This window comes from Brachypodium distachyon, chromosome 1 (assembly GCF_000005505.3).
Source record: "Brachypodium distachyon strain Bd21 chromosome 1, Brachypodium_distachyon_v3.0, whole genome shotgun sequence".
NCBI classification, from domain to species: domain Eukaryota; kingdom Viridiplantae; phylum Streptophyta; class Magnoliopsida; order Poales; family Poaceae; genus Brachypodium; species Brachypodium distachyon.
In genome coordinates this window covers 43,742,917-43,761,709 of record NC_016131.3, presented here as the reverse complement: position 1 = coordinate 43,761,709, position 18,793 = coordinate 43,742,917, and the positions used below count along the sequence as shown (strand labels likewise).

The 18,793-nt window shown below is 41.5% G+C and overlaps 1 protein-coding gene and 1 non-coding gene across 2 annotated transcripts; one reads left to right on the top strand and one right to left on the bottom strand.

Moving 5' to 3' along the window:
* Nucleotides 1–659: 659 nt before the first annotated feature.
* On the bottom strand, nt 660–12,809 carry LOC100838974 (protein CELLULOSE SYNTHASE INTERACTIVE 1). Its single transcript, XM_010229536.3, has 8 exons — nt 12,589–12,809; nt 12,270–12,400; nt 11,587–11,654; nt 7,133–10,181; nt 2,771–5,309; nt 1,952–2,406; nt 1,214–1,330; nt 660–1,112 (listed from the first exon to the last, which is right to left on the bottom strand). Exons 2-8 carry the CDS (start codon nt 12,333–12,335, stop codon nt 972–974), a joined length of 6,435 nt encoding a protein of 2,144 aa, XP_010227838.1. The 5' UTR covers nt 12,336–12,400; nt 12,589–12,809; the 3' UTR covers nt 660–971.
* A 3,916-nt stretch (nt 12,810–16,725) lies between these two features.
* On the top strand, nt 16,726–16,797 carry TRNAW-CCA. The gene has a single exon. It is a non-coding gene; the product is annotated as a tRNA-Trp (tRNA).
* Nucleotides 16,798–18,793: the final 1,996 nt, after the last annotated feature.

The window sequence follows — 18,793 nt, the reverse complement described above, 5'->3', positions numbered from 1 at the left end:
CCATCTCCGGCTGCCAATGGGCGGTGGATCATTCTGACCTGACGGTGTCACCACGCACGAAACTCCACTACGAACAGCTCTTTGATTTGCACGTACGTACGGCGAGAGATGTGAGGGAGAGAGATGAATGCATCACAAGATCAAATCACCGAGCGGAGCAGCCATTGGGGGCTGTCATAACTGGAAACATCACTCAAGTAGTACAGTAATATGTTTGGTCCTGCCATGGGTGGGTCCACAATGCCAGCACCAGTGACCAATATACAGGCTTACAGCCACCTCTACAATGCCAGGTAGCTTCACTGATGCTAGTATCCAAGTTCAAGAGCTGATAGAACAACAAACCAGTAGGGATGGGCATTCAGGCCCTGTTTGGTTAGCTTAAAACTGATTTCTGACTTTTGGCTTATAAGCCACAAAAGCACCAAATTAGATGCTTTCGGCTTTGAGTTTTGACATTTGACTTGATATTGTTAGAAGATGGTATAAGCAAAAAGTCAAAGTCAAAAACAACTATTTAGGTGATTTTATGGCTTAAAAGTCAAAAGACAGTTTTAAACCCAACCAAACAGGACCTCACTGTCGTCAGACACAAGAGACAACGAAAACATACATCAGTGTGTTTCATCAGAATTCGTACCGTAGACGCTTCCACTCCGTGAGGCAAAACCTAAAGCACAACATATATTTATTCTGTTTATACCCTTTACAAAGATTACAAAGGAAAAAATCTCCCGTGGAAAAAACAAAAACAATAATGAATCGGTTCGCTGCAATCAGTAAAAAAAAATCTGATCTCATCTGTTTTTATCTCACAGAAAGGTACAACAAAATGGCGACTTTCTCTGCAGGCTATTTACACTGATGCACAAACAGGGTAACATTTTAGCAGAGGCTGAAAACAAAGAAACCACTCCCGACTTTTTATATATTTAACTTACACAGGGCACCCCTAATTCTGTAGAATACTGTCATTTGTTTGACCACTGGAATTCGATTTCCAGGTTCCTATTTGGACCACTTTTGCTCTCCGGTAGCAACGTATACTCGCCGGCAACTGACCCCAGCATAACAACACGGTCGATTTGGATTGTCACCTTACCGAATGATTTCTGCAACAACAGTTAGATAGCTTGAGGATGCAAATACAATGACACAAAACAGCAAAACAATGTCAAGTGGTAAACATGATGCATGTCTGCCATTTCAATACCTTTCCGAATTTGCTGTTGTTCTTGCAAGAGATATGAAGCTTCTGTCCTTTCGGAGGGCTGTCAAATGCCCATGCAAAGGCTTCATCCCATTCAGGTGCCGCACCAGTTGACACAATCTGTGAATTGCATCGTGTCAGTTAGGTCAAACAACTATATCTCAATGCGTAAATGAGCTCACATGGTCATGCATGAAAGATAAATAAGGAAAGAAAAACCTCAGAGCCAAATATGCCTATACTTCAAGTTAAGTACCAAAGTGAAGGAACTAAAACCGGGAGTTACTGCAACATATAATGTTAATGGCATTATTGGGCATTGATATAAGGCCGGTGCTCCATTGCATAGCAGTTGTCGAAAAAAATAATGACCTTGCATTCTGCTGCTCACAACAGTAGGCTATGCTTACATCAAGGATATTGTATTTGCAGGACTAGTGAACCCCTGGTGTAGGCCTCAAACCCTTAAAGATGCATTTGGATGAGGGGTATTATTTTTAGGAGCTTCAGTGTTTGGTTTAAATTTGAACTAAATATCAAAACTCCCTAAAAAATTAACCTGTCAAACTGTGATCTGGTGATACAGAATAGAAGTGGACATAAAAAACCAATAAATAAGAAAATAATATGTATACAATACTAATTGCAGATATAGAAAATTATTTATGGTTGGGGTGAAAGTATTGAATTGGCTATGGAGCAATATCCCTGAAATAAATAGCACAAACAAATTAGACATACCTTTGTCAGCCTAGGTGGATTATTTCCAAGAGTAAGCTTGCAGAATGCACTAGCATTTCCCACTGACTGCCTTAGATTGTTGCCACGCTTTATTGTGACTGTAAGTGTTCCAGGCAAGCACTGAAGTAGCATCTCTGCCTTTTCTTGGAACCGTGGTGGGCCAGACTGTATCAAGTACTGAAGTAGAGGAATAGCCTCTGAGGCAGCAACTGATTGAGCTTTAAATACTTCAGCTGGGCAAGCTGACCACGCTTGCCTGAGCAGATAGAGTGAATCCAGTGCTGCTTCTTGAGTTGCTTCAGAACCAGTCTTAAGGGATGTTACAAGATGTGGAATGCATAATGTAGCAGGTTCAGTGACTCTCAGGCGAGGGAAGTTGCTAAGTAGAGCATTAAGCGCTTTAAGATACTCCTCATTAGCACTCCCTGATGCCCATATATCCTTCTCAATTGACGCTGCATGGAAAACACCATCATCAGGTAAAACAAGTAGACTCTGGGTAAAAATAAATAAAACAATTTCCAGGTTGCCAGAAGGAAGTTGTTCTTTCTTCAATTCAACGATAAGGGTTAAAAACAATGGATATTTTGTGTAGAGAAGCACAAAATAAAACATAATATCATATATGAACATGCGGGATAAGTATGATATTTGCAGAGTGTTGATTGTTCCATTTTCTAGATATCATTGTGTTCGACTAATTATTAGCATTGAAGGCAGAATTTGACTTGTATAGTTCTATAGCATGAAAGGCACTGAGACACAAGAGGTGACTAATGCAATTGATCTGACACAAACAAGAAAGGAATATTGTTTTACCGGTAATAACTCTGACTGTTTCACTTGTGGCATATTCTTGGATAGTGTGATTATTGAACAGAAGCTTGACAAACATTGCTGCCTGAACAGAAGTGTCAGGATTGCTTGAACTGATAAGGTCCAGCAGGACCTGGACGCCACCAGATTCTGCAACTGCTCTTTTATTTGCTCGGCTATACATGACTAGGTTCTGCAAGGCACAGATTGCTACCACTTTCATCTCTTCAGTAGGCTGATCTTCAAGAAGATTGACCAGAGCACGGCATGCTGCAACAGCATCAGTAGAACGAGCAAGACCTTCATTTTGGAAAAGATCTCCAAGAGCAAGAGCAGCAAGCAACCTTCCTTGTTGAGACTGTGTTTGTGGATCCAAAAGGTACATGGACAAAGGTGCAATAGCATTTTTTGCAGCCTTGGCTTCCCTTATTCTTACATTGTTCAGCAATGCCTCAATGAGTCTGGCAGCAGCTTCCTCACACTGATGACTCCTCAAGAGATCCAACAGAGCTTCTACGGCCCCACTTTCAGCCATTGCTTCTGCACTTGTTGAATCATCACTCTCCAATACAAGTAGGGCATTCAGGGCACCCACGACAGTACTTTCAGTTCCTGACCTGAGCAACTGCACTAGTACTGCAACAGGTACCTCAAGGAAAAACTCAGTACTGTACTGCAAAATGCTAGACAGGACAGATGCTGCAGATTCCCATACAACATGAGGCAAAGGAGGGTCAGATTGCAACAGCACCTTGGATAACTCAAACACACCACCCTCCTTTGCAATTGTATTTGGCCAGGCTAATGCAAGATTAGCAAGAGCTTTTATAGCTCTCTGCTGTAAATTTGGCAAACCAGATGAAAGAACTTGAATAAGAGGAGTGATGGACTGCTCTGCTACTGTATCCTTGTGGAGGTGTTCTTCTAGAAGGAGATGAGATAAGAGCTCCGCAGCTAATTGCTGTACAGCAGGCGGAGATGAATTCAGTAAAGTAATGACTGGCTCAATTGTTTGGCGGGCTGTCAAGTTATAATCAGCTCGACATTCAGGATGCTCCAAGATATTCACGAGAACCTGCAAAGTGCTGTACTGCCCCTCAGGACCAGTATCTGCCTTAGATAGCAGAGAGAATAGGGGTTGTACTACTTTGGCTGCAGATGGACCTTTTGCTATGCTAGCATTGTTTGTCAAAATCCGAAGCATTTCTGCCAATGCCATGCAAAGAAAATCGGGGGCATCATGAAGAATATCAAGAATGCTCTCAATTACACCAGCTTTAACCATTTCCAATTTGCATGCAGGTCTATCCTTCCCAAGCTTCACCAAAGCTCTTGCGACTGCCTCATGAAGCATGTAGTTTTTGCCCAATAAAAGCCCGACAAGAGGAATGACAGCCCCATGTGCTGCCACTAATTCAGCAAGTTGCTCATCATCTAGAAGCTTATCCAGTGCACGAACTACAGAAAGCTGAGCCGGGTTGGCTTCACTAACCAGTAAACTGACCAAAGGTTCCACGCAACGAGCTGCAGCCATTGTAGAACGGATCCTTGTATTTGCAAACAGAACACCGCACAGTTCAGCAGCATCACCTTGCAACTCAGCTGAACAATCTGATGAAAGAATCCGGCACAGAACATCCACTGCATTCATCTCAACATCTGCAACAGCAAGTGCTCTTGATGGATTGTCACAAAGCAGCCTAACAAGTGCTGATATAGCTGCATGCTGCTCCCTCTCCATGCCAGTACTCAGAACTTCTACAAGTGGCTGAATAGCCTGCCGAGCTGACTCACTGCTCCTGACATGGTCAGCACAAAACAAGTTTTCTAATGCCTTTGCAGCGCTGTAGCGTGAATTTCTTCCTCCTAGACGAAGGACAGCCACAAGTTGGTTTACAGCACCAAGTGCTGATTCATGTTGCCTTATTTCCGTACTACTAAAAAGAATGCCCAACAACTCAGTTGTAGCTTCTTCCGTAGCATCTTGTGGGCTAAGTGATAGGTATTTCGTAAGTGCTTCTAGGACTCCAACTTCAGCCATTAGCAGCATGTTTTGGGTGCAATCAACAGCCAATTGTGTAAGAAGACCCAGTGCCAAGAAAGGAGCACCAGGTCTTTCTGGAATGGGTTTGAGTAGATCAACAAGAAGAGGAATAGATTTTCTGGAAGTTGAGCCAACCCTGATATCATCAACTCTGAATAGCCTCTCTAGCGTAATTTCATCCGGATTTTGCACCAACATGAATTCCTCCGATAACTCCAACAGATCAGCTATATCGACATCAGCACACCCAAGCAAAGATATGAGTCCAGTGGCCGCCCCAGAATTAGCAACAGCCAGAAGAGTCCCTCTGCTACCGTTGCTAACCAGACTTGCCAAAGCTTGTGCAGCAAAGTACCTGTATGCTGGCTCATCTGACCTTAATAAGTTTGAGAGCACAGGAATTGAATGTGATGCTGAATTAGATCGATTTATCTCTCTTTCTTGAAATAGCAAAGCGAGAAGCAAGGCACAGACCCATGCAGTATTATCTTCTTCACCCTGATAAAAGCACAAACATACATTATGAGCAGTTCGGGCAACTGAAAGAAGAAAATAACTTGACAAGCTATAAGCAGCAAGACAATGCATAATGGGCGCAATAGAAAATAAAAACAATTAAGGAAGAAAGCTCCAACAGATATTTGCAGAGTGTTTCTTTTCACACAAAAACAAAGATTTTAGGAAAATAACTAATAGATGCAATCTCAAAATAATGCCAAATTAACATGGACAGGAACAAATGCCTCGAGAACTTCAAAAAGGCCGATCATGGTTTCCAACCAATAGGAAGTCACTATATAGTTTTACTAATCTTCTATTATTCGGAAGCATGTCAGGCATCACATATATACGATCTTACGATATGAATACCAAAATCAAAAGTAGCTTTACTATGTGATCAAAATTTGGAGGCGACGTGCAGGAGTAAGAAAAATGATGAGTCTCTGCAAGTAGTATTCCCAAGTTTCAAAACCAAAATACCAAATAGAACTTAGCATGCAGACTGATACCGTAAAAATGTATGATCAAGCACAGAATTTTCTTGAATTAGGAGAGACGAGTTAGAGATAGAATTAGAAAAGCTCCAGAAGTATCCATAGAAATTAGGAAAGTATGGTGTCAGAATACTTGTATTAGGAGGTTTCCTAGGAATAAAAGGATTGGTTAACTTAGGACGCAGCAGTATTAAATAAGAGTCAGCTATGTAAATTTTGAGGCGATCAAGCAAGAAAGAACCAATCTATTATCTCCCCAAATTCTCTCATCTAGACTGTGTCTACCCAATCCCTTGCAACCAAGCCGTCTGGCTATCTTCAGTTGTAGATCTAGGTTATAAACCAGGACGGAGGACTTCATGGATTAGCTAGTGATAACTTATGCCATCTATTTTGTTTTGAGGAATCTTCATGGATTGCTAAATCTCAAACCTGGTAATTCAAAACACGCGCAGGACTTATAAACCAGGACAGAGGTAGTATGTTTGAAAAGATTGCTCCAAACAAAATAGATGGCATAAGTTATCACTAGCATACAACATGTCGCTGACATTTAGAACTCCTCAACTGATGGTTGAAGTCTTTACAAACTTGAGTGGCCAAATGTATTGCATTGGGAATATGTGATCAGTTTTGTATGGTTTAAAGCTCATAGTTTTTTGAACTAATGATTTCAAGCTCATCTCAGAAGGAGGAATAATTGATTTTCAAAATATTCATTTGAAGGAAGTGCGTCAGTTCTGTTAATTTTTGTTAGCTCTCTTGTTTAGTCTTGCCAGGTTCTGTAGGCCTCAGGCTTGTTCTTTCATTCCTGCAGTCTTTATTCCAAATCATGTGCATTCATATGGAAAAGGAACAGAAATGGAAACACAGTTGCTTCGACGTATACAACCTCTATATAGAAGAGTGACCATACAATTCTTCAAGATAAATTAACAAAAGCCATGTTCATGGGAAAGTATCAAAACTGGGTCTTTGATGATTCTTTAGCTCTACAATAGATGGAATCCTACTAATCAGTTAGTTAGGAACGGATCCATTCAATCTAGCAAAACTTACTTTAATCTGACCTCTAAATTACATTCTTCGGTAACTTAATGCATCTAGACAGCATTGCCGCAGTCAGTCTATATATTAGTGTTGCCTAAATTAATTCCATGTCTTGCAAAGTAACCTAAAGATTATCCAGTCTATGAGGTTTAGGTGCTGTGGCTCTAAATTGGGTATGTACTGCAAAAATACTGCATTAAGAGATACTAACATTCACGTCTCAACTAGCATCCATGCAAAAAAATAAGAAAAATGAAATAACTAGCATTGACATACCACATATAGGAATGCATTTTGAGAAATCTTCTCAGTGAGCATTTCGACCGCTCCAGCTTCTAGAATTTCGGCTCTTGTTTTATTGTCATGGCGAGTGAAGACAGCAAGCAGCCATAGTGGAATCATATTGCCCGAGATAATAGCAGTGTGGCACACCATATCACCATCACTGTTATTTTCTTTGGATTGCCTGGAAATTTTGATGTCTGATATGCTTTCACCGTTCCCATTTTCAGAAGCAAAGTTTGTTGCCTGGATCATACCAACTAGAGAATGAATTAGCTGAATGTATAAGCTTGAATCACACAAGATCTCTATCTGCTTCTGGCAATGCTCTTTTGCTGCACAAACAAGAAGAGCACATCCGCCAACTTTAACTTTCAGGATGTTGGAGCCAATGACTCGCCGTGCTACTGATGATATGCAACCTGGGATTTCAGAAACCAAACCGCCCACAACATCATGTTGCTTGGAACAGAGCCTTGACAAAACTTCAATGGCTTTATCTTGCAAGGAGGGTGCTGCATCAGCTACACAAGACACAAGGGGCAATATGGTGTGGGGATTTTCTGCAAGAGCTGCCCAGGGAGCCTTGGTATGCCCACTTGACACCTTTGATCTTGACAACAGCACAAGTGCATCAAGAACTTCTGAGGTTGCAGTAGCATCACCATTAGCAGCTTCCAAGAGCCCAGCTAGAGCAAGGACAGCACCAGAGCGATTAATAGTATCAGAGATAGGCTGGTTAACAGGTCGGCACTGCAAAAGGCGAGCTATTGCTGCTGCTCCATGAGTTCTTCCATCAATGGATCCCTCTCTAAGTACACGTGTTAAAGGGAACAGAATTTCTTCAAAAGATACTTGGGCACACATGTCATGATCAAGAAAGAGGTTGGCCAAAGCTCGGGTTGCTTGCTCTGCTACTTCCAGAACTGTAGAACTTGCAAGTGAGACTAGTGTAGCTAATGCATCTCGTCCAACTGCAGCAACCTCCTTATTTTGCTTGACTGAAAGAAAAATGGCAGCAAGGCAACATGAAGACTCCATTAGTAATCTGTCAGACTGCGTGTCAATCAGTTTCATGACTGACCAAAGTGTCTTCACTGCAATATGTGTTTCTCGCAAGTCTTTGCGACAATGGAATAGACCAGCAAGAGCAGATGCTGATTTAGCTTGAGTTTCTTCTTTTGGGGAACTTAGTATTTTGATCATCGTCTCAACCGCATCATTTGCGGCACTTCCTTCATGCAGAATATCATTAAGTGGTGCAACAGAAAGCAAGCTTTTCAAAGCATCCAGAACATAAACTTTTGATTCAGGCTGTTCACTTGTCAACAGAGCAGACAACTGACTAATAGTTCCAGTATCTGACTTGTGAATTAGATGATTCAGTGTTTTGGATGCTATCTCTTTGCCATTGTCACTTCCATTTTTGAGAAGCCACAGTAAAGCAGGAACTGCATCAGCACTTTCAACACATGCCCTTATGTCTTCGCTGTGATTGCACAAATTGCCAATGATGGTTGCTGAATCTTCTTTAGCTTTGGGAGAACCGGTTTCTAATATCTGAACAAGAGGAGGTATGCCACCAGCAGCAGTGATGGCCCATTTGCACTCATCATTCTCCTTTGATAGAAGGGCAAGTAGAGCAACTGCACATTCTTGCTGCTGTTCTGAGGAAAGACCAAGTAAAGAAATCAATAGCTGAACACCCTCACGACCTTGCAGAGCTTGCCATAGATCACAATCCTTCTTGCAGAGAGAAAAAAGTGATGTCATCAGGTCATCTTGCACCTCAGTACCTGCCATGGTTATCAGACCAACAAGCAAGCGTTTTGCATCGGAGTCTGCAAGTGTCTTGCAGAGAACTGGGTTACTATACAAGCTGGCCAATGCTTCAATTACACGCTCCTGTACAAGGAAGGGTGCCTTGGGCTTAAACTGTTTCATCAGTGTTTTCTCAATGACCAGAGGATCTGAAGCACTGGTTGATTCTGCATTTGTGTCATAGATCATCAAAGCTGAGGCCAATGCACCAAGAGTGTCGGCAATCTGTGCAGGTGAAGAGCATGATTCAAGACTTTCACCAAGGCTTGAGATTACATAAGATAAACCACCTGATATATTTGCTAATGCACACATTGCATTTTCTTGCAGTGCTTGGGCAGATTCTCCTTGCATGAACTCTTTTGATGGAGCAATAGTGGCATTTATAAGAGCAGGAATACCGTTGGAATTAGCTATCTGCCGCCGAGCTTCCTTACTCTGTGCAGAAAAGGATTTGAGAGCACCAGCAGCTTCTGCTCTAATGGAAGTTTCGCTACCAGGACCAAGTAACTTCAGCAGCTGTTTTGTTGTTTCTCCTGATAAAACTTTCGAACAAACAGACGAGTCTTCCATCATCAGAGCCCCAAGAAGATTGCACACATTTGCAAGGGTATTTGTTTGTCCTGATCCAACCAGCTTTATAAGTATATCAACTCCGCCACATTGCACGGTTGCTGACCAAAACCCCTCTGTGTTTTTTGACAAGTTCTTCAGTGCTCCAGTTAGCAGGCTATCCACCAAACTCTCATTCTTGAGGCTAACTTTGAGTTGCTCCCACAGTACAGGAACAACATTTTCCGTTGAGAAAATCTTTGATCCAACATGGTCCCTTATCCCACCTTGAGAAACAGAATAAATAGTTTTGGCAGCTGCAGTCTGACTTTCAGCTGATTTGGACCTGAGAAGAGCAAGCAATGGAGGAATGCAACCACCAAGCAGAACCTTCACTCTTAACTCCTCTTCTTTGCAAAGAGATCCCAGAACAGTAGCAGCTAGCATCTTAACTCCAGATGAGCCAGATCTGAGGAGAGAAACAAGTATCGGAACAGCCTGCGGATGTGATCCAACAGCTCCAAATGCGGTATCACGTGCTTGAATAAGATCCAATAACTGCTTCAATGAGCTTTCTTTTTCTTGAGAGGATGAAGAACTCTGCCGCAACTGCTCAATACATTGAGCAACACTTGAAAGTGTCTCCTCATCCTCCATGTTGACTCGGTTTCTGCAATTACAGACAAATACGACTTGTGAGTTCTAGTGTTCAAAACCACACAATAATTCTTATGTGTAACACCTTACAACAAGATATTAGCTTCTAAGAAGTTCACAACTATGATACTCCAGTAAAAGATAGCATGACTAAGGGTACTCCGATAATATTTATAAATAAGTCATCTCCACATAGTTAATACATTCACATCCTAGAACACTATTTATTTTGTGTATTTATAAACTTGGCCCTTACTAGTGTTGCTCAGTTTACATTACTACGAGTATGCAACTGTAAAATAGTGGATGCCTCTCTGCTTCATGCACCAAATACTTCAGTGTATTACATGTTTTCAAATGGATATCTTCCAGAAGTAATTTCAGTTAGCAATTGCTCCCTAAAATGCAGCACTTATTTTGTCATTAATTTATACCGAGGTGACATGAACATGACTAGACTACTCCAAATCATTTCCTCTAAGTAATAAATCTATATTCAATACATGCATGTAAGGAATACAAAGAAAATGTTGATGTTTATTATGGAGAACATGATACTGAAGTTACATTTTGAAGTATGAAATCCCCAAGAGGCTACAATTTTTAACGAAAAAGCAACCTGCATTGTTTTAACCGATGAAGTAGTATTTTGTAATAGCTATGCACTGGATCATCATCGACAAACAGTGTCCATTTTCAACAGTTCATGTTCATCATTTATTTAACGCTTTTACTGTTTTACAACATAGCATACCTGCTTTTTTTATCTATATGAGTATAAAAATCACGAGTAAGGGCTTGGTCCCAATACTCCTAGCCCTTATGATATTTAATACTGTTTCTCAAAAAATATGTTTCTTAAGATCCATTGGTTGAGAATTTTAATTAGAACCTTGCCCTCTAATCTCTCCGCCAATAATTATCAATTCAATTGCATGTATAAACATAAATAAAAACAGCCTACTAACCACCTCTTAAATTCTGGTTTAGATCTTATTATTTAATGTATGTTGGCCTTTCTGCCTAAAATAAACATAGTAAATAGTACTTTTGTATTGTAATATGATCTTTAACATATGTTAAACTATTTTCTTTGCAATATATATTGCAAGGAATATGCCCTGCACATGTACAGTTGAGAGAAACTGAAAATGGAGGGTTAACAGCAACTGTAGATCATTTTTTTAAGACTTCACAGTTGTTGTACTGCATCATCTTATGGAAGAAAAAAAAAATCAAGAAATGCAACAGAGAAACATCAATTATTTCTCAAAATTGATGAAGAAAAATAATTAGTCTCAAGAGCAATGGAACTTCTGTTGTGGTAGAGCTCATTTCTCACTTCGGCATGCTGTCTACTCATCACGCTATCTACGAGTATTCTGCAGTACCAATCAAGAAGTTGAATCACGACTTACTTGCCCATTCTCATGACTGAGACAGGAGTTGGCGGCTCTGAATCTTGAACTTTATCCACATGCCTTTCCTGTTACAGACAAGCAGAACTGATTAGCATGGAAGATGCCCCCATGCAATCTCTGAACATGAGCAGGGAGCATTTCATTACACAAAGCATTCAACACCCCGAGTACTAGATTCAAATGAAGGATTGCATTGGAACACCCAATAACAATAACAATGCTTAAAGGTATACAAAAATTTAAATAGTGAACATTATTACTTATAAGCATAGGTCAGGTGTTCGAATGACACCCCTCTCCTCGTAGTAAAACATATCACAGTTACCTTGCATGAGTGGAAGTAACAAAAAGTCTCAATATTATGCATCTTGTTGACGCAAATCACATGGTTATGGATACTTCACAAAGAAGTACAGATATAATTATGACACTAGTGTTTCAAGGACTCTTATGAAATCACTGTAGAAAATATGTACCGACAACACAATCGAGAAGTTTCATAACGAGCATTCTGCTTTAAGGTATCAGGACTCCCTCTAATTACATGGAACGATGGAGACATAGCAGAATTTTCTATGGCAAAAAAGCACGTAAGCAAAAATACGGTACAAGAAAGACTCTGAAAGTGACAGGCTGCCATTCGATTAGCTCGGAACCACAACAACCAAGAGGGCACAAACCAGATCTGCGCCACCGTGGCTGCTGCCATTAGTTCCATTGAACCTCCATGCTAATGCCGCTGCCATCTTAGCTGTAACCCCTTGAGCTGAGCAGATCAGACTAGCCGCTTCCTCACTACCGAGCTCTCAACCTGAAAAATAAAAACCAGCTGCATCAGATCCGAGACATTGCAGGGGCGGATCTAGATGTTGTGCACCGGCACGCCCAGAAATTGCGGAGGTCACTGGGCAAGGGGAACGAGAGGTTTCGAGAAAGGGGAAGAGCGGTGGGGAGGCTTCACCAAGTATAAGTAATCACTAGATGAAAACAAGCTCATACCTCACAGCCAAAGATGGCGGACGGGGGTGGGGAAGCCAGGAACGCGGGAACGGCGATCGCGGCGGGGCTGGGGACACGGTGGGCGCGGGAGCTGCTTGAGGCGTCGGCGGTGGACGCTGCCACTGCAGATCCAGTGGGGAAGGAGGCGCCCGCGGCAGAGGCGTCTGTTACGCTCTCATTTTTTTTCCTCCCGGGGATTTTTGATTACGCTAATTATCGGGGTCTAAAAGTGGGCGGAAATTTATATAGCGAGTGAGCTCTCCTCTCTTCCCAACGACCGCCGACAGTGGCAGTGGGGAGCAAGTTGGTTTGGAACTTTGCAATGACGATTTTGCAAGATTACCCTATGCAAGTTTCATATTGACACAAGGGGGTTTTATTTGCACATACAAAATTATAAAATTATGCAGTAGGAGCTGTCTCTGTCTTCACGGTATTTTTTGCATAAAGTTTTGTTTTAGTTTAAATTTGAACTAATATAAGCTCACGCAACCAATCCGGTAACTGCAATCATCGGTGATGATTGTCAATTTTGGTTCGACAACGGTGTAGTATGATCCAAATTTAAGCGAGACGAATGTTTGTCATAAGGACACTGGCTTCATACAGGATTGTGTTTTTCTCTTTGACGTGAATCTTTTTTTAAAAAAAAGAGCTTGAAACCCCCGGCCTCTACATCAAAATGATGCACAGAACCATTTTTATTGAATTATTTAACAATTTTGGGAAAACAAATATATCGATTGAACAAGCCAAAACCGTCAAACTATACCTACTAGCCTGATGAAAGGTGTGGCCATTATCAGGACCGTATGCGCTGACCACACACCACCATGCAACATTAAATCCGAAGGCCACGACGTCACAACAGGTCAAGCTAATTTTCAGCATGTGCAGTATGCGCACGATCCAGAATCAGTCACCACTTTCTTCCACCAACCCTTGACGTGAATCATATAACATGTCACCTGTGCATCTATACCTACTGTAAGCCGCATATATAGGCAAGTTGATGACGCATTGCAAATTAACTTATTGTTTTCGTAAAACACCCTTTCAATACAGTGAAGATCGTCATTGTGCACTCGTGTTTTTCTTTCAAAAGCGTTTCCCACATGAATGTTCGGTGCCCCATATTGATTTGCTTTTGTTGTTTTTCTCACTCCGTCTTTCACTATTTTTTTGTTTGGTAACGAACTTTTTCATACTCAACACAGCGCAGCAATGCCAAACTAAGCCTTAGTTTACTGGATCAAATACGCTTTTTCAGTTCTTTAGGGCAAGCTTGGGATTGCCTAATCAGCAGGCCACCCGCATTGGCTTGGACCACACAAAAGCGGGGAAAAAAGAAGAAGAAGCCAACACAGCCCACGCCCGGCCGGGAATCACAATCCGACCTGGCAAACGGCGCCTCCCATGTGCAGGATGATCACTCCATCATTGGGCAACACTTGAGATTAGTCAGTAAAGCAGATTATCTGGACGAACACGAACGGACGGTTCGATTCTTCTGTGATTCACCGATCGGATGCTGATTAACTAATTTTGTGCTGCCATTTTTCTGTACTGGTAATCAGCTGGTGCTACTGCATAAGATAAGATGAGAGCTCCAAATCGGGAAAAGGCAGTCGAGAATTCCCGGTGAAGCTTTCGCCGTGGGAGTGCAATATTTTCTTGCGACAAGACGTGGACGGCGGAGCGGTCGGCTGCGACGTTCGTTCTTGGGGGTGAATGGGACGGCGCAACCGCTTAACTGCCAGTGCATGCCCAGCTATATATTACGTACTTAACGGATCGATTAATTGCGCCTATTTGGTGTTCATCCAGGTCAAATCGACGCACTTGGCCATCTGCCTTTTGGGCAAAATTTCAGGTTAATTGTAACGCAGCATATGGTACAGGGTCGTTGTTGTGTACTCCTAAGTACTAGTAGTATCTTAATTCCTTCGCGACAGAAAGAGCCCCCAGCGTATTTTTAATTCGTATCTGCGTGCCAGATGATTAAGGAACAGCGGATAATCACGTGGTTAGTGGTTGCAGCGAGATTGAAAATTTTCACCTTTGTGGGGTTCAATGACGCATGCGTTCGTATTTTTTTTATTTTTTTGAGGCGCATGCGTTCGTTCTGTGTAAAATTCACAAACTGGACTTCTGCCGACAGGTTACATGGAACTTGTATCGTAACTTTTCTACGATAACTCGATTTATGTTTTACAAACATGATAAATCAAAAAAAAAATACCACTGTTTGTGAATGATTTATTGTTATGAACACTAAAGCTTGTCTACATATAGGATTTTTAAACTTAAAACTGAGGGTTTTGCAAGTATCAAGAATTTAGTTTATATAGAGAGAAAAATGTATTTTTCGTCTCTCAACTTGTCGAAAAGTGCGCAAATGGTCGCTCGATTTTTTTGTATGATTGCCATCCCTCAATTGTCGAAACCGGACAACCACGGTCACTCCTCTCATGCGAAGTGGTACTAGTGCTGATGTGTCATGGTTTTTTTGCCCACTAATGTCGTTTTGGGTTGGGCAAGGGACCGTTGATGTCTAGTTTAAGCCGTTAGAGGATGAAAACTATATGAAAAAAGTTAAGGAATCTTTTGCGTATTTTTCGACAAATTGAAGGACAGAAAAAGTTAAGGGACCATTTGAGTATATTCAAATGAAAGATCATTGAAAGTTTTATTTTTAGCTCAAGACGGTTGATTTCAGTCGCTCGATTAGAAAAATAGAATTGACCATGTTTATAAGGAGTAATTATTAATTAATCATCTCGGTAGAGCACCCTGAGTTGTTTCTAGTGGTACGTCCTTGCGAGAGTATGCATGATTATTGTACTACTAGAAATTCTGGGTATGTTTAGTTTGGAACCAATATGTACCAAGCCAATTTTTTGGTCATTGACCAAAATTTGGTGTTGTTTGGATGATTGCAAACTTTTTGGCTTGCCAATGCTAGTTTGCCAACTCTAATTCATTTTTTAGGCCAAAGTTGGCCAAATCATAGACAATCAAAAGGTTCATCAATATTTTAGCAACCAAATTTTAACAGTACAATGACGGGGTAAAACCAAACAGGTAACGAGACTATCTTCCAATTCTAATGTAGAACAAAGCATATCAGTCGCTGCCTCCTGTCATGTCAATCTCCAAGTCCCAACCACCTGGACCAGGCGCTCTGGCCTCTGGCCCTGGTAGAATTGGCGTGCTTGCTAATCAGAATAACAAGACTCCTCTTTGGCCTTTGGGACGTGGACATTTTTTTTTTCCCGCACGCATCCGAACCTGAATTAACCCCCGAGCCACATATTTCTACTGAAACAGAGCCCTCATCTGAACGAACGATGGCTACCTCAAGCTCCATTCAAGGCCATCTTTCATGCATGTCTGTTTAAACGTGGCCAAACTGTGCAGCTTTGTCGTCCTTCCCTGGATAATTGCTCGAGTACTACTACCACTGATTAATTAGCAGAGACAGACTAGTGTCACTATGTAGCGCCTGTCCAGTCCCTGGCGTTCTTTCTCTCTGCATGTGATGTGGGGCCTCATGGCCCAATGAGGCGCCACCGCACCGGCCTCGTGGAACGTGCAACTACAGTTGTAGAAGCTGACGGTGACAGCAGCAACAACGCAGAATAGAATCTTCTGCGCGCGTGCTGCCTGCCTGCACTGCCCGTTTCTTATCTTCATTTGTTTTTTCACTGAAATACTCCATGTTTGAGCTTTGGGGCTCAAGCTCTGTCATGTACCGTCTCCTTGTCCCAAAGATGAGCTATGTTCACACTTCACAAGTTACTATTTGAGTTTGTAATACGTACGGCCGTACGCCATGTTTTGACGGTTCCTGAGTTCTGTTGCCTGTTGGCTTTTTTTCTCTCAAGGGGAGTGATTTATCATGGTCGCTAGTACTAGTACTATCTTTTTAGTGCATTCTTGATTTTCCTTGGAATTGGCATTAGAAGTTTAGAACCAATAAACCGTCAGAATCTTCAGCCAATTTTATCACATCTTTCGATCTGCCATCCCTTTTCCGGAGGAACAGGTTGAGAAAGAAAACGCCCAGTTCGGGAGCCGACAGCCTTCCTCATCGATAGATTACAAGTAAAGTCAGAATTCGCCCTAAGTAGTATCGGATCCGTGGCGCAATGGTAGCGCGTCTGACTCCAGATCAGAAGGTTGCGTGTTCGATTCACGTCGGGTTCAAAACCCCGAACTAAATCCGATTCTTTTTATTTTTCAATTTTTTCTGCGAGAGAGGCCATGAATGAAGTGAACGTCCCTGTTTTAATTGGATTTGTTATTGTGAGGAGCTTTCCGAGTATATCCAATGAATGAACGTACGAGAGAATAATACTAATTGCTTTAAACTTATTTTGTCCATGTGAGAAAAAATTGCATATGTAATCACTTAAGAGCATCTCAACAAGTCATTATTATGATCATTGCTTAGAGGATAACTGTTTTTTTCTGCGAGTACTTAGAGGAGAAAACACAACCTCCCCAACAAGTTTTTACCGAGACCAAGTTCACAATATAAGCTTTAATTGTCAGTGATGAACATATCTCCAAGACATCAGTAGACTAAATTATTAATTGTTAGTACTAGCGTCTTGGTTCACTCGCAAGTTGTTTTCTTTTTAACAGCTACTCCCTCCGTTCCAATTGGCGCCAGCCATTTTGCAAAAAAAAAAACTGTATTTCTTGAAATCAACTTACAGTCCACGTTCTACTGGAAATTTTGCAAAAAAAATCTATAGTTTTTCAAAATCAATGCGCAGTCCACATTCAATTGAAGATGTGTATCGAAGGTTGATTTCATAAATTAATAGGGATTTTTTTTGTAAAATGGCCGGCGCCAATTAGTTGGGAACAGAGGGAGTAGTTTGGTACGGAATAACCTTTGTATCATTTGGTACAAGTAAAATGAAATCAAATTTTTGATAGAATTTAATTTGGTAGAAGTAAAATGAAATTAAATCTTTGATAGGGTTTCATTTGGTTGAATTTAATTACGGATCAAAAACCATGTTTGTCTAGCACACGGACTTGTAGAATGAGAGGCAAGTCTAGAGAAATTATGCCTTTTAGAGATATATTTTTTTGAGAGTGAGAGAAATTGATGTTAGGTATATGTGAGATTCCATGAATTTTCAGATTGAATTCATATATCCAAAATAAATTTCAGAATAGCTGTCCCAAACGATGGTAGCCAAACAAACTGTGAAGTAAATGTTTTGTCCTTATTTCTTACCTTCCTTTCTGGACTGTTGGAGTAGTATATATGTTGCACAACTATTCCTTAGTATGATTGTTCTTGTATTCTTTTGAGTAGTATGTAGTACGTGGTTGCCGTATCATTCCTACAGGTAAAAACGTGCAAGATCACAATTTTTTTTTAAATGGTGGCATGATATTTTAAGAAATGTAATTTATATATTTTTTAGGAGCTTCAAGTTTGGTCTGAATCTCATATCAAATAGGAGTAGTGTACTAAAATTCTCAAACTAAACCCTTATTAACGTCCTGTCGATATTAATTTATTTTGTGCACGATTTGAGGAGGTGACTGGCCGGGGGATGAACTCTTGAACTAATGCATGGCGGTTGCACGCTAGCTTGGACGTAATTCACACGCGCTTCAGAGTCTCGGACTTGACCGACCTCTGCAATGGCCTGATCCAAATGGTTTCTGTCACTATACCATCACATAGTATCCCGGCCGGCCAGTATATCCAGTTTAGGATATATCCTTCTTTTCATGTAGGCACACCCTCTAATAATCTCCATGAAGCACTATTTGGGTATATGGATCGTCTCTCCCTGCACCTACGATGAGTCGATTTTATGGCTACAGCCTACACAATTTTCTTCCATGCATATATAGAACCACGACCGAATGTTCCTACGACTGCAAAAAGCCCCCCTGTCTGCCAAAGAAGTCGATCTGCTGGAACGTCCGACTTGTCGAATAATCAATGCACCATCCTGGGCAGAGTGACTGGCATCGTCTTGCGCAGCGGGGACACGCGGATCACGGCCTCGAAGCACCCCACCGCCGGCACGGGCGAAGACGAAGCCGAACCCACCGGAGACGCCATTATCGTCGCCGCCCGCACGGCGGCTGGCATTGACACGTCACGGCGAGCGCTGATCATCCCGGTAGCCGTGTAATCGGCGCTCACCTCCTCCTCCTCCTCGTC